General features: G+C 39.9%; 1 protein-coding gene across 3 annotated transcripts in view; it reads left to right on the plus strand.

Annotated features, from left to right (window-relative positions):
• ABCC11 (ATP binding cassette subfamily C member 11) overlaps positions 1-15,922 on the plus strand; it is a 134,634-nt gene that overhangs the window by 63,841 nt on the left and 54,871 nt on the right. For all 3 annotated transcript variants that reach the window (XM_060185604.1, XM_060185602.1, XM_060185603.1), the window contains exons 19-20: positions 1,437-1,540; positions 3,610-3,807. In XM_060185604.1, coding sequence (XP_060041587.1) covers positions 1,437-1,540; positions 3,610-3,807 — 302 coding nt within the window. The remainder of the gene's footprint in view (positions 1-1,436; positions 1,541-3,609; positions 3,808-15,922) is intronic.

A 15,922-nucleotide genomic window follows, 5' to 3' on the forward strand; every position in this document is an offset into this window, starting at 1 on the left:
CTGTCTGGGGGAAGGAGAGGTAGATCGTACATAGAAGATCATCACCCCTACACCTTCCTCTACAGAGAATAACCCAGGGCCTGGCAGGAGCAGGGGAGCAGTATCTGTTTGGTAAATGCATTAAAAGGTCAAGTAGCCAGTTGATCTGTATTTACAAGGAACCTAGTAGATTTCACAGGATGGGGCACTGTAATGGGTTCTGGAGAGGAGAGGGTATAAAGTCACCCAAGAACCAACCCTGGAATCTAACCAGAATTATAGCAATTATATTCACCAGATACTGAGGGAGACAAGTGTAATCTCAGATGTCTTCAACCAAGAGGTGGGGCTTGAAGGCAGACTAGAATTCAGGAAAGGAGAATGGACATAACACACAGACAGATAGTTGGGTTGAAGTTGGGACAGGAGGCAAGTGCTAGAGGAGGAACATGTCTGGGGCTATCCTATTCTTCACTTTTTGAGTTCCTAATCTACCATTCACCAGCTTTTTGAAGTCAGGCAAATTTTTCCACTGTTGAAGATTTGGTAAAGGGGGACAGAAATTCTTAACTCAAGAACAGATGCCTGTGTGTGAGACCCAAGTTTGAGTCTGGCCCCCATCACATTGAAGGAAACTTCAGTGCTATTATCTTATTTATTTATTTAATTATTTATTGCTTCCAGGGTTATCGCTGGGGCTTGATGTCTGCACTATAAATCCGCTGCTCCTGGAGGTCATTTTTATTTTCCCATTTTGTTACCCTTGTTGCCCTTCATATTGTATAGGACAGAGAGAAATGGAGGGGGGGGAGACAGAGAGGGGAAGAGAAAGACACCTGCAGACCTGCTTCACTGCTTGTGAAGTGATCCCCCACAGGTGGGGAGTGTCGGGGGGGCACTCAAACTGGAATCCTTAATCTGGTTCTTTGCACTTTGTGTCATGAGCGCTTAACCTATTGCACTACTGCGCGCCCCCCCACCGTGGTCGCATTTATTCTCTCTCTACTTCTGTCTTTATCTACACAAAAGCCCAGACAAATGAAGCAGGAACAAAAACAAGCAAGCCTGATGTCTGACATTTAGTACATATTTGCAAATGGTTTAAGCCTATGTGCTTGCATAAGGGGCATGAACTTTTTTTTATGTATGCCAGGCACTGGGCTGGACATTGAACACATATTACTTCACATTGTCTTCAAAGCAGCCTATTAATTTGGTAGACATTCACCATTTCACAGGGAAGGAAGTGGATTGTCATAGGCATGTGGCACATTGCTCAGGGTCACCTATCTTCACCTGTAAATTGTGAACCCAGGATCTAAACCTAAAACTCTGGCCTTGAAACCTGACTGACTGCAGTTCTCCAAGACGTGTAAAGAGGATAGAAGTCAGGGAGAGCCCAGAAAATGCTGTGTACCTTCTGTGGCAGATGCATGTCGCCTCCCTCTCATTTCTAGGTTATATGGTCACTGTCTTGGTTTTCCTTCTCATGGTGCTGATTGTCTCCCTCACAACCTTCAATTTCTGGTGGCTGAGCCACTGGTTGGAGCAGGGCTCAGGGGTGAGTACCTTGCTGGTTTGTGGGCTATTTCTCTGAGCTTCATGAAAGGGGCTTCTTATCATCAAGAGTTCACGTGGCCAGAACACAGGCTTGATCCCCCATGGCAAGCCCAGTGCCTCCCAATGCTGAGTTGACAAAAGTTGTGCAGAGAGCATCTCTGATGGGCAGAATATGAGGGCTCCCTCTTGACTTTGGCCTCCTGTATTCACAGGAGAAACTGAGACCAAGATATTTCTGTCTTTGAACAACCCCCTTCTACTGCATGCTTTACAGCACACCTTGGTGACTTTCCTCGGAAAGCTATTTTGCCTTTCACTGCTTTATTTAACATATACCTCTGGGTCTGGGGAGATAGCACAGTGATTATACAAAAAGACTTTCATGCCCGAGTTACCAAAGGGTCCAGGTTTAATCCTTAGCATCACCATAAGCCAGAGCTGAGCAATGTTCTAGTAACTAACTACTAACTAATAATATGCTTCTGTGAAGCTAAAAATGGTTCAGCCAGGAAGGAGGGCATATGTTTTGCCATGTACAAGGTCTGGATTTGAATCCTGATACAACACAAGAAAGTCACAGCACTGAGGGAAGCTCTAGTGCTGTGGTCTCTCTTTCTCTCCCCCCACCTCTGAGATATGGAAGGATAAAAATGTGGATGTTAGGATAGTCATATTTACATGTGAGAATCTAGTGCCACCAAAAACAAATAAAATATTCCTCTACACTCCTTCTTGTGGACTAGAAGCCATGCCAAGATAAGTAAGACTAAACATTAATTAGAGCAGGGGAAACAGATTCTATTCACTATTGACCACAAGAGAAAGAGCTATTAGATTTCTTTCAAGGAATATATTCCTTGAGAAAGATATAGATATGGGGGAGAGAGAGACAAGAGCACCACTCAACTCTGGCATATTGGTAGCCAGGGTTTGAACCTGTGACCTGGGTGCACTGAGCCTCCTCCATTTTGACTTGTGCAGAGGTGATTTCATGTTCTCAGGGGACAGTGGTTGTGGGGAGGTCTGAAATGAAATGGTTGTTGCCCACAAATGTGTTCACTCAGCTGTGTCTATTAACTGGCAGATGTATAAGTTGGGAGATGGGTGACTGGGGCCCTGTTCTTCCTGCCTGGAGATTACATTTCAAAGGGAAAGTCCTCAGATCCTAATGAGAGGTGCTGTTCAGTTGCAAGGAGCCCGTATTCATAGTTGTGAGCAACAGATGGTCAGGGACTACTAGCAGCTGCTAGTTAGAACAAATAGACAGGAGTTGAGCTTTTTCAGGCAGATATTTTAATGGGGGTGTATGTGAAGGGTTAAGCTATTCCTAACCATAGTCAAGTCTCTTAGTGCAGGGCTTTCCATGGAGTTGTTCTTTGTTGAGTTCTGTACCTCCCAGATATTAGGTGCTGGGCTAATCAGTTGCTTTTCAAAACCACCTTCAGTGTCACCATCCCCATTTTACAAAAGAGGAAGCTTCTTTATCCCTCCTCCAATTCCATCCCCAGAGGGTGAAGATGAGGCTGAATGTTTCAAGCTTCTTGGTCTCATGGCTTGGTCATTCTGGTGATCACCCGTGTTCCTTAGTCTAGTCTGTTCTTTATCTACAAAAAGACAGTTTCATTGCACCAGAGGCTCAAATGCTCTTAGAACTGGCGTGTGTGTTAGGAAATGAAGTTAAAGACAAGCTACTAGGGCAAGAGATACTCACAGTACTCTGTCACTTAGTCAGTCACATAGGTTTTAGAGATTTTGTGCCAGGAACTGGAGGTGGGGAATAAGATAGTTTCCCTTTTTTATTATTCTATTTTTTATATTTTTATTTATTTGTTATTTGGTAGAGATGGAGAAACTGGGGGGGGGGGAGAAGTAGAGGGAGAGGGAAAGAGAGAGAGAGAAACTCCTGTAACCCAGCTTTACCACTCATGAAACTTTCCTCTTGTAGGTGAGGATCATGGTCTTGAACCCAGCTCCTTGTACACTGTAATATGTATGATTAACCAGGTGCACCACTGCCTGGCCCCTCAGATAGTTTTCTTATTGTATGATATTCCTTGTTCTTTCTTAAAGATCAAAAACAGTCAAGAGAGCAACTGGACCACTGCAGACCCAGGTGACATATTGGACAACCCTCAACTGACTTATTACCAACTGGTATATGGCCTCAGTATACTGATCCTAGCCTGTTTAGGGGTCTGTTTTTCTGGAGCTTTCACCAAGGTCACAAGGAAGGCATCCACAACATTGCACAACAAGCTCTTCAGCAAGGTATGGGCCAGGGCTCTGGGCATGACCAGATACCAACCTTGACCATTTATTTATTTATTTATTTATTTATTTATTTATTTATTTATAATTTCTTTATTGGGGAATTAATGTTTTACATTCTACAGTAAATACAATAGTTTGTACATGCATAACATTTACCAGTTCTCAACATTACAATACAACCCCCACTAGATCCTCTGTCATCCTTTTTGGACCTGTATTCTCCATCCCCCCACCCCAGAGTCTTTTACTTTGGTGCAATACACCAATTCCAGTTCAGGTTCTATTCATGTTTTCTCTTCTGATCTTGTTTTTCAACTTCTGCCTGAGAGTGAGATCATCCCATATTCATCCTTTTGTTTCTGATTTATTTTACTTAACATGAATTTTTCAAAGTCCATCTAAGATGGGCTGAAAACGATGAAGTCACCATTTTTAATAGCTGAGTAGTATTCCATTGTGCATATAGACCACAACTTGCTCAGCCACTCATCTGTTGTTGGACACCTGGGTTGCTTCCAGGTTTTGGCTATTACAAATTGTACTGCCAAGAACATATGTGTACACAGATCTTTTTGGATGGGTGTGTTGGTTTCCTTAGGATATATCCCCATGAGAGGAATTGCAGGATCATAGGGTACGTCCATTTATAGCCTTCTGAGAGTTCTCCAGACTGTTCTCCACAGAGGTTGGACCAATTTACATTCCCACCAGCAGTGTAGGAGGGCTTCTTTGAACCCACAACCTGTCTAGCATTTGTTGCTGTTACCTTTTCTGATGTATGACATTCTCACAGGAGTGAAGTGATATCTCATTGTTGTCTTTATTTGCATTTCTCTGACAATCAGAGACTTGGAGCATTTTTTCATGTGTTTCTCAGCCTTTTGGATCTCTTCTGTGGTGAATATTCTGTCCATGTCCTCCCCCCATGTTTGGATGGGGTTATTTGTTTTCCTGTGGTTGACTTTGGCAAGCTCCTTATGTATTTTTGTTATTAGCTTCTTGTCTGATGCATGGCATGTAAAAATCTTCTCCCATTTTATGAGGGGTTTCTTGGTTTGGGTAGTGGTTTCTTTTTCTGTGCAGAAGCTTTTTAATTTGATGTAGTCTCATAGGTTTATGCTTGCCTTAGTCTTCTCTGTAATTTGATTTGTTTCATTGAAGATGTCTTTAAAATTTATGTGGAAAAGAGTTGTGCCAATATTTTCTTCTAAGTATCTGATAGTTTGTGGCCTAATATCCAAGTCCTTGATCCACTTGGAATTTACTTTTGTATTTGGTGAAATACAGTGATTCAGTTTCATTCTTCTGCATGTTTCAACCCATTGTTTCCAACACCATTTGTTGAAGAGACTCTGCTTTCTCCATTTAATAGTCTGAGCACCTTTGTCAAAGTTTAGATGTCCATAGGTGTTGAGGCTTATTTCTGGGCTCTCAGTTCTATTCCACTTGTCAGTGTGTCTATTCATGTTCCAGTACCAAGCAGTTTTGATGACAATGGCCCTATAGTACAATTTGAGATCTAGGAGTATGATACCTCCAGTTCTGTTCTTTCTTCTCAAGATTGTTTTGGCAATTCTAGGTCTTTTCTGGTTCCAGATAAACATTTGTAGCATTTGTTCTATTCTCCTAAAAATGTGTTTGGGATCTTGATGGGGATAGAACTAAATTTGTAGATGGCTCTGGGTAGTATATTCATTTTGATGATGTTAATTCCTCCAGCCCATGAAAATGGAATATATTTCCACTTCTTTGTGTTTTTTTCTATGTCCTTGAGTAGTGACTCATAATTTTCAGTATGCAAGTCTTTCACTTAAAAAAAAATTATTTATTTATTTTCCCTTTTGTTGCCCTTGTCTTTTTACTGTTGTTGTAGTTACTATTGTTGTTGTTATTAATGTTGTCTTGTTAGATAGGACAGAGAGAAATGGAGAGAGGAGGGAAAGACAGATAGGGAGAGAGAAAGACGCTTGCAGACCTGCTTCACTGCCCATGAAGCGATGCCACTGCAGGTGGTGAGCTAGGGTCTTGAACCGGGATCCTTGAGCTGTGCCTTGCGCTTTGCACCACCTGCACTTAACTTGCTGTGCTACCACCCGACTCCCAGTCTTTTACTTCTTTGGTTACGTTTATTCCTAGATATTTTATTGTTTTTGTTGCTATAGTAAAAGGAATTGATATCTGAATTTCATCTTCTTCTAATTTAGTGTTTGCATAGAGGAATGCCACTAACTTTTGTATGTTAATTTTGTAGCCTGACACCTTACTGTATTGCCTAATGATTTCCAAAAGCTTCTTGCTGGATGTCTTAGGTTTTTCTATGTATCTGTTTTTCTATGTATCATGTCATCTGCAAATAAAGAGAGTTTGACTTCTTCTCTTCCAATCTGTATGCCTTTAATTCCTTGCTCCTGCCTGGTTGCTCAGCTGCCATGATCTCTAAGAGGTAGCAGCTTACAACCTCAGAATCCCCTGGATCTGGTAGGATATTGGGCTATCTATAGGAGGGTGAACACAGGTTGGTCAGAGTTACACCAAAATACAGTCCCATAACTCTGTCTTGGGCTGTCAAAGGGAGGTTAGGGGGACAAAGGAAAATCCTTTGATTATTTCTGAGCCCTATCCCTGCCCCCCCCAGCCCACAGGGGCAGCACAACTGATCCTAGCAAGCTCCCTGCTGAGCTGTTTTCTTTACCAAGATTCTTGGCTCATCAGGGGTGTCATTCTAAGCCTCTTCCTTTAACTTCTTTCTTTTTTTAAAGTGGCTGGAACTCTATTTGAGTGACAAAATACCTGACCAATCAGAGCCTCATCCTTGCCTGGGAAAGACTACCTGGAGGTTTTTAAAAATTTTTTTTGAAGATTTTTAAAAAATATTTATCTATCTCCTTTTTGTTGTTGCCCTTGTTGTTTTTATTGTTGTTGTTGTCATCATTGTTGGATAGGACAGAGAGAAATGGAGAGAGGAGGGGATGACAGAGAGGGGGAGAGAAAGAGAGACACCTGCAGACCTGCTTCACCACTTGTGAAGCGACTCCCCTGCAGGTGGGGGGCCAGAGGCTCGAACTGGGATCTTATGCTGGTCCTTGTGCTTTGTGCCACATGCCCTTAACCTGCTGTGCTACTGACTGACTCCCCGGGTTTTGTTTTTTTTTTTGATACTTCCTAAAATTGGCTGTCTTTACTCAGACTGCCTGCATCCAATCAAGCAGTATAAGCTGCAGACTGACTGTTAGGGGTTTCTTTTACTCTATTTTATTTTATTTTATTTTATTACTACTATTGTTCTATACATGTGTCCCTTTCCCATCCACCTTCTTCAGGTTGACCAAAATTAACCATTGTTGTTGTTTCCATTGCTAGGTGACTGGGTGTCTTATCCATTGTGAGAGGAACTTGTTATTCTCTGTATCTTCTCTCTACTCTCCTTTTTTCCCCTCCTTCTAGCTAAGTAAAAAAAAAAAAAAGCAAAACAAAACTCTTTCCTTTCACTGCTCTTCTTTTTTTCTTCTTTCTTTTTTTTTATTCTTTTTTTCCTTCCTCCTTCTTTTGTTTTCCGAATTCACTGATACTCGCTTGTGAATTATTTTGGGGAAGAAATCTGACTTGGAGTGGACTCTATATGTGTGTTTCTTCTCTACTTCCCTTTCTCACCTTTCTATCCCTAGTATTTATAGTGGACAGTAGATTTGCATAATTGTCGATCCTTTCTTTTTATGTTATGAAGAGAGTGTAAAAAAGAGAGGGAAGGTGCAGTAGAAATACCACAGCACTGCTCCACTATCCATGAAACTCCCCTGGTGCCTTCCATGGTGTTCTCTTATAGTAGCATGGATTAAACTCAAGCCTTCATATATGGCAAAGTTTTAAATGCTATACTGGTTAATGTTTCCTCCCACCCACCTCACCCTGTCATTCTTACAATTTGTTATCTCAGAAAAACCATTTCATATAAATGTAAGCAATACAAAAATTGAATACATCACACTTAGGCAAGATACTATGGGTTATAAAAAAATAGGCAATAATATCCAATATGTGAAGAAAATAGAAAATAAGCTAAAAATATGCTGCAAAGTAGACAACATTTAACACAAAATATTGTAAAATACAAATTTTAACTGATGTAAATTAATGTATGGCAAATAAAAATGTATATGTTAAGGAAGAGATAGGCAGATATCTAGAGGTGGTTAGTCAAAAAGGAAGAAGTAGAGGAATACCAAAGGAGACCACCTGGGACTGCAATAAGACAGGACTAGAATGACTTTAGGAACCCACCAAATCACTGGTGAGTACAAACATGTGTGGTGCATGGACAGAGAGGAGCCTAGGGGAGATTAAGTGGCTCGTAACAGTCCATCAGTTTGCCAGTTGAGACACCGCCTCCAGTCTGTTTCACCAAGGGGTTGGCTGAAGGAAGGAGAGGACTCCCCTGAGACTCACCAAATGAAACTGTGAGTCTCTATTGCTACTTCCCTCAGAATCTGGAGCATTGGCAAGGAGGCCCTGTGCTGACAACAGGGGACAGAGAATGAAGGAACTCAGGAGAAGATCTATACCTCAGTGGCAGTGGGGCTGTGAGAGTCTCCCTGCATAACCACTAGATTATCTCTGTCCCACCCTGTTTTATCTCTTGGTCAGGAGTCAGTGACTAAGCTAAGAAGCATACTTATATTTTAAAAGCCCTCAGGTTCCCATAGCCTACAGGGAAGAAAAAGAACAAAAGAGGCTTTTAAGCTCCAACTCAGGGATTAAAATAATATTGAAACAGCTGTCAATTTCCACAACTGTGAACTCTTTAATTACTTTATTTAAACACAAGTCAATCCAGGCAAGAGTGATCAGTAATTTGAAAAGTACTGAGAGAGGGAACTCATAACATAATATATAAAATGGTTAAACCAACAAGAGGAAATATTGGAGAAATGAACCAGGACAAGAGTCCAGCTAAAAGCCCCTAAAGGTTGAAGCAAATAATGAGGTCAACATACAAACAGTAGTTAAGGAGATACTCACAGGAATGAGTAAAGAGTTTGAAAGAATTCTCATCAGAAATGCAGACATAACAAATGAGACTCTAGAAGAAAAAACTAATTATCTCAAGGCTATTAGAGAGCTGAAAGCTGAAACACAACTTGAACTAAGGACACAACTGGCTGAACAAGCTAAAACAGTATCAGAACAAGGTAACAAAATAGATGAACTCCAGAAAACAGTAGAGGGGAGAGAGAATAGAATCAATGAGGCTGAAGACAGAATTAGCAAGATTGAGGATGAATTAGAGAACTAAAAAAAGAAGTAATAGACCTCAAAAAGAGATTAAGAGATGCTGAAGACAACAACAGAGACCTATGGGATGACTTCAAAGGAAACAATATATGCATTATTGGCTTACCAGAGGAAGAAAGAGAGGGAGGGGAAGAAAGCATTCTTCAGGCCATAATAGCTTCTGAGAACTTCTCTAGTATAGACAATATCAAAGACATAAAGGTTCAAGAAGCCCATAGGGTCCCTAACAGTATCAACCCAGACTTAAAGACAACAAGACACATCTTATTAAGAATGGAAAGGAATAAGGATAAAGAAAGGATCCTGAAGGCTGTAAGAGAAAATAGTGATCTACAGAGGAAAACCCATAAGATTAGCAGCACACTTCTCCACACAAACACTACAGGCCCAAAGAGAATGGCAAGATATCTATCGAGGGCTCAATGAGAAAGGCTTTCAACCAAGATTACTGTATCCTGATAGACTGTTATTCAGACTAGATGTAGGCATAAATACCTTCTCAGACAAGTAACAGCTGAAAGAATCCACTGTCACCAAGCCTAACCTGAAAGAAGTTCTGAAAGGTCTCCTATAAACAGTCAGACCACCATAAATAGGCCATCTGTCAGAACACTCTAAAAATCTACAAGAATGGTGTTGAAATATCTTCAATCTTTGATATCAATAAATGCCAATGAATGCACCTATTAAAAGGCACAGAGTAGGATGATGGATCAGAAAATACAACCCAACAATGTGCTGTCTACAGGAAACCCACCTAACTCAACAAGATAAACACAGACTCAAAGTGAAAGGATGGAAAATTATCATACAGGCCAATGGACCACTAAAAAGCGCAGGAACAACTATTCTCATATCTGACATGATAGACTTTAAAATCAATAAAATTAAAAAATATGGGGATGGACACTACTTAATGCTCAGTGGATCAGTCAATCAAGAGGACTTAACAATTATTAACATCTGTGTCTCAATGAGAAGCCATCTAAATACATCAAACATCTACTGAAAGTGCTACAGCAAGATCTTAACAGCAACACAGTCATAGTAGGGGACTTCAACTCCCCACTCTCTCAACTTGATAGATCATCCAGACAGAAAATCAATAAAGACATGAGGGAGCTAAATGAGGAGATAGATAAACTAGAACTATTGGACATTTTCAGAGTCATTCATCCCAAGAAACTGGAATACACATTCTACTCAAGTCCACATGGGTCATTCTCAAGGATAGACTATATGCTAGGCCATATGGATGGCAGAGTACCTAGTGGGGTTGTATTGTTAGATGGAAAATTGAGAAATGTTATGCATGTACAAACTATTGTATTTACTATTGAATGTAAAACATTAATTCCCCAATAAATAAATTGAAAAAAAGAGGAAGAAGTAAATCAGAAGTGGTACTGGTAGATGTATAAAATAATTAAAAAGGTAAATAGAAAATTTTCAGAAATTAATAGCAAATAAAATTAACTCAAAATATAATATATTATAAGAAGGATTAGAAAAACATAATTTGTGAGCTGGGAGAGTGGGGATGTTAAACTTTGGTTGTTGGTATGTTGTGGAACTGTACATTCTAATCTTACAGTCTTATAACATATTATTAATAACTAACTTAAAAAAGAAAAACAGAAAAAAGATGTAGGAAGAATTTATACAAGTACAGAGAGAAAATTATATAATTAAAAAAGATGATCATTAAAATGGTCATTTTGTCTCCTATTCCTGATGTTCTTACTTCTGCATAGGTAAACCTATCTCTTTGACTTACTATTTGATACTGAAATAAATTCAAAGTGTCCCTTACACCGTATAGCTCTGTTATTATGTTTTCCATTTTCCTATCCAGTGAATCTTTGAGGGTCATGGATTTCTTTTTTAAACTCACTTCTCTATAATAAATCAAGAACTTTGTATGTATTCAAATTTCAGTGACATCCTAAATTCTTTCTCTGATAGCTCTTTCGAATCTTCATGACTAGGTATCTGCCTGGCCATCATATTGATTTTTTTATTTATTTTAAAAAGGAGACATTAACAAAACAGTAGGATAGGAGGAGTACAACTCCACACAATTCCCCCCCCCCCACCAGATCTCTGTATCCCATCCCCTTTCCTGAAAGCTTTCCTATTCTCTAACCCACTGGGAGTATGGACCCAAGGTCATTGTGGGATGCAGAAGGTGGAAGATCTGGCTTCTATAATTGCTTCCCCGCTGAACATGGGTGTTGACTGTTGATCCATACTCCCAGCCTGCCTCTCTCTTTCCCTAGTAGGTTGGGACTCTGGGGAAACAGAGTTCCAGGACACATTGTCCAGGGAAGTCTGGTCTGCATCATGCTAGCATTTGGAACCTGGTGGCTGAAAAGAGAGTTAACAAACAAAGCTAAACAAGTTGTTGAACAATCATGGACCTAAAGGCTAGAATAGCGCAGATGAAGTGTTGGGGGGTACTCCCTACAGACTATTGTGTACTTCTGCTTTCATGCATATATTTTGTCCTAGTTTATGGATACATGTGAACATATGCTCTATCTTATGGGACCTGGTCTATATCTAGCTTTGGGGACTTTGTTAGGAAGTGAACCACCTGGAATGGAATTAGAGAATACTATGAAAGGAAAGGTTTCACCTGAGTAATGAAGCTGAAAGGTTGTCATTCCACACCTGAAGTCTCTGGACACAGTCTGAAGTGAAGCATGCTGAAGTGGTATTCGTTGCATTAATTAGGTTGGGATCAGCGGATGCAATATTATTTGGTATGAATTGAGAAAAGCATGCAGGAAACTGCACCCCACCCTAGAGGTTCTAGGACTGGGAGAAATATAGGCTCTGTAGTGGAAATGTGAGGTTCCTGCTGTCTTAGGGTTCAAGAAGACAATAGATAATTATTGCTATAATCACATTATTTGGCAATTGGATTAACTTTGAAAAATCCCTTTGTTAGGATTAGCTGTATAATGCCCAACATCACCATACTTTATGTCCTTTGACATTATTTTTATATAGCTGTGCCACCGGTTGCTTCTGTTCTCCCTGGTCTAGGCTTTTGAGAGAGTCAACATGTAAAAGACTCAGCCTATGTATTAAAAAGATTCAGTCTGTGCTTTAAAAAGTTTGAGACATACTATCAATTTTTCCACTCTCATATTAATTAAATAGTGATTTATATGACTATAAATTAATAGGAGTGTACGTAAACACCATTCCACCAACAAAAGACTGTATCCCATTCCACCCACCAACCACCCCCACCACCCTGGGAAGCCAAATATCCACCCTCATCCCAGGGTTTTTACTTTGGTGCCCTACTCCAGAATTAGTCAAATCCTGCTTTTAGTTTCCCTTTCTGTTCTTATATCTCAACTTTTGTTGATAAGTAGGATTATCCCATACTCATCTTTATCTTTCTGATTTAGCTCACTTAACATAATTCCTTCTAGCTCCATCCAAGATGGGTCTGTCACAGAAAGCAGGTTCATTGTTCATAATAGCTGCATAGTATTCGATTGTGTATATATACCACAACTTTCTCAGCCACTCATCTGTTGTTGCGCACCTGGGTTGCTTCCAGGTTTTAGCTATTATGAATTGTGCTGCTATGAACATAGGTGTACAAATATCTTTTTGGTTGGGTGTTATGGAGTCCTTGGGGTATATTCCCAAGAGAGGAATTACTGGGTCATAAGGAAGGTCCATGTCTAGCCTTGTGAGAGTTCTCCAGACTGCTCTCCACAGAGGCTGGACCAATTTACATTCCCACCAGCAGTGCAGAAGGGTTCCTCTGTCCCCACAGCCTCTCCAGCATTTCTTGCTGCTTTCCTTTTTCATGCATGCCATTCTCACAGGAATGAAGTGTTATCTCAATGTTGTATTTATTTGCATTTCTCTGACAGTCAGTGACCTGGAGAAATTTTTCATGTGTTTGTTACCCTTCTGGATCTCTCCTGTAATGAATGTTCTGTTCATATCCTCTGCCCATTTTTGGATGGGGTCATTTGCTTTTTTGGTGCTAAGTTTGCTGAGCTCTTTGTATATTTTGGTGATTAGGCTCTTGTCTGATGTATGGCATGTGAAGATCTTCTCCCATTCTGTGAGGGGTCTTCTTGCTTGTGTGATAGTTTTTTTGGCTCTGCAGAATTTTTTCAATCAGTCCCAATGATTTGTTTCTGAATTAGTCTTCCTTGCTACTGGGTTTGTATCCTCAAAGATATCCTTGAGGTTTAGGTGGGAAAGTGTTCCACCAATGTTTTCCTCTCAGTATTTGATAGTTTCTAGTCTAACATCTATGTCCTTGATCCATTTGAAGATGATTTTTGTTTCTGGTGAGTTAAGATGGTTCAGTTTCATTATTCTGCATGTTTCAACCCAGTTTTTACAGCATCACTTATTGAAGAGAGTCTCCTTCCTCCATTTAATACTTTGGTCCTCCTTATCAAAGATTAGATGTCCATAGGTGTGGGAGTTTAGTTCTGGGCTTTCAATTCTGTTCCACTGGTCTATGTGCCTGTTTTTGCTCCAGTACTAGGCTGTTTTGATGATGATGGCATTATAATACAGTTTGAGATCTGGGAGTGTGATGCCTCCGTTTCTGTTTCTTTCCACAAGACTATTTTGGCAGTTCTGGGTGTTTTCTGGTTCCAGATAAATGATTGTAGTCTATGTTCTATTCTCTTAAAGAAGTTTGGTGGAAATTGATGAGTATTGCATTAAATTTGTATATGGATCTAGGGAGAATATTCAGTTTGATGATATTAATTCATTCAATCCATAGGCATGGATGTCTTTCCATTTCTTGGTATCAATTTCTATTTCCTTGAATAGTGACTCATACTTTTCATACAAGTCTTTTACTTATTTGGTCAGGTTTATTCCTAGGTATTTTATTGATTTTGCTGCAACAGTGAGTGGGAGTGATTTCTGGATACCTTCGTCAGATTTAGTGTTTGCATAAAGAACTACCACTGATTTTTGTACATTGATTTTGTAGCCTGACACCTTGCTATATTGCCTAATAACTTCCAGTAGTTTTATGCTGGATTCTTTAGGTTTTTCTATGTATACTATCATATCATCTGCAAATAGTGAGAGCTTGACTTCTTCCCTTACAATCTGTATTCCTTTGATTTCTTTCTCTTGTCTGATTGCTATGGCAAGAACTTCCAATACTATGTTGAAGAGTACCGGTGATAATGGAAAGTCCTGTCTAGTCCCCAATCTGAGGGGGAATTCTTTCAGCTTCTGTCCAATGAGTATGGTTTTGGTTTGCTCTATGTGGACTCTACTGTCTTGAGGAACTTCCCATCTACTCCCATTTTTTGTAGTGTTTTGAACATGAATGGGTTTTGGATTTTGTCAAAGGCTTTCTCTGCATCTATTGAGATAAGCATGTGGTTTTTGGCTTTGCTTTTATTGATGTGGTGAATGACACTGATTGACTCATATATGTTGTACCTGCCTTGCATTCCTGGGATAAATCCCACTTGGTCGTGATGAACAATCTTTTTGATATACTGCTGTATCCGGTTGGCCAGAATCTTGTTTAATATTTTGGCATCTATGTGCATCAGAGATATTGGTCTGTAGTTTTCCTTTTTTGTTGTGTTCCTGTCTGCTTTTGGTATTAGGGTAATGTTGCCTTCGTAGAAGGTGGAAGGGAATGTTATTGTTTCTTCATCTTGTGGAAGAGCTTTAGCAGTTTAGGCCCCACACCTATGGACATCTAATCTTTGACAAAGGGGCTCAGACTATTAAATGGGGAAACCAGAGGCTCTTCAACAAATGGTGTTGGAAACAATGGGTTGAAACATGCAGAAGAATGAAACTGAACCACTGTATTTTACAAAATACAAAAGTAAATTTCGAGTGGATCAAGGACTTGGATGCTAGACCAAAAACTATAGATACTTAGAAGAAAATATTGGCAGAACTCTTTTCTGCATAAATTTTAAAGACATCTTCAGTGAAATGAATCCAATTACAAAGAAGACTAAGGCATGTATAAACCTATGGACTACATCAAATTAAAAAGCTTCTTCACAGCAAAAGAAACCACTACCCAAACCAAGAGACCCCTCACAGAATGGGAGAAGATCTTTACATGCCATACATCAGACAAGAAGCTAATAACAAAAATACATAAGGAGCTTGCCAAACTCAACCACAGGAAAACAAATAACCCCATCCAAAAATGGGGGGAGGACATGGACAGAATATTCACCACAGAAGAGATCCAAAAGGCTGAGAAACACATGAAAAAATGCTCCAAGTCTCTGATTGTCAGAGAAATGCAAATAAAGACAACAATGAGATACCACTTCACTCCTGTGAGAATGTCATACATCAGAAAAGGTAACAGCAACAAATGCTAGACAGGTTGTGGGTTCAAAGAAGCCCTCCTACACTGCTGGTGGGAATGTAAATTGGTCCAACCTCTGTGGAGAACAGTCTGGAGAACTCTCAGAAGGCTATAAATGGACCTACCCTATGATCCTGCAATTCCTCTCATGGTATATATCCTAAGGAAACCAACACACCCATCCAAAAAGATCTGTGTACACATATGTTCTTGGCAGCACAATTTGTAATAGCCAAAACCTGGAAGCAACCCAGGTGTCCAACAACAGATGAGTGGCTGAGCAAGTTGTGGTATATATACACAATGTAATACTACTCAGCTGTAAAAAATGGTGATGTCACCATTTTCAGCTTATCTTGGATGGACCTTGAAAAAAATCATGTTAAGTGAAATAAGTCAGAAAAAGAAGGATGAATATGGGATGATCTCACTCTCAGGCAGAAGTTGAAAAACAAGATC

This window comes from Erinaceus europaeus, chromosome 2, assembly GCF_950295315.1.
Source record: "Erinaceus europaeus chromosome 2, mEriEur2.1, whole genome shotgun sequence".
NCBI lineage: Eukaryota > Metazoa > Chordata > Mammalia > Eulipotyphla > Erinaceidae > Erinaceus > Erinaceus europaeus.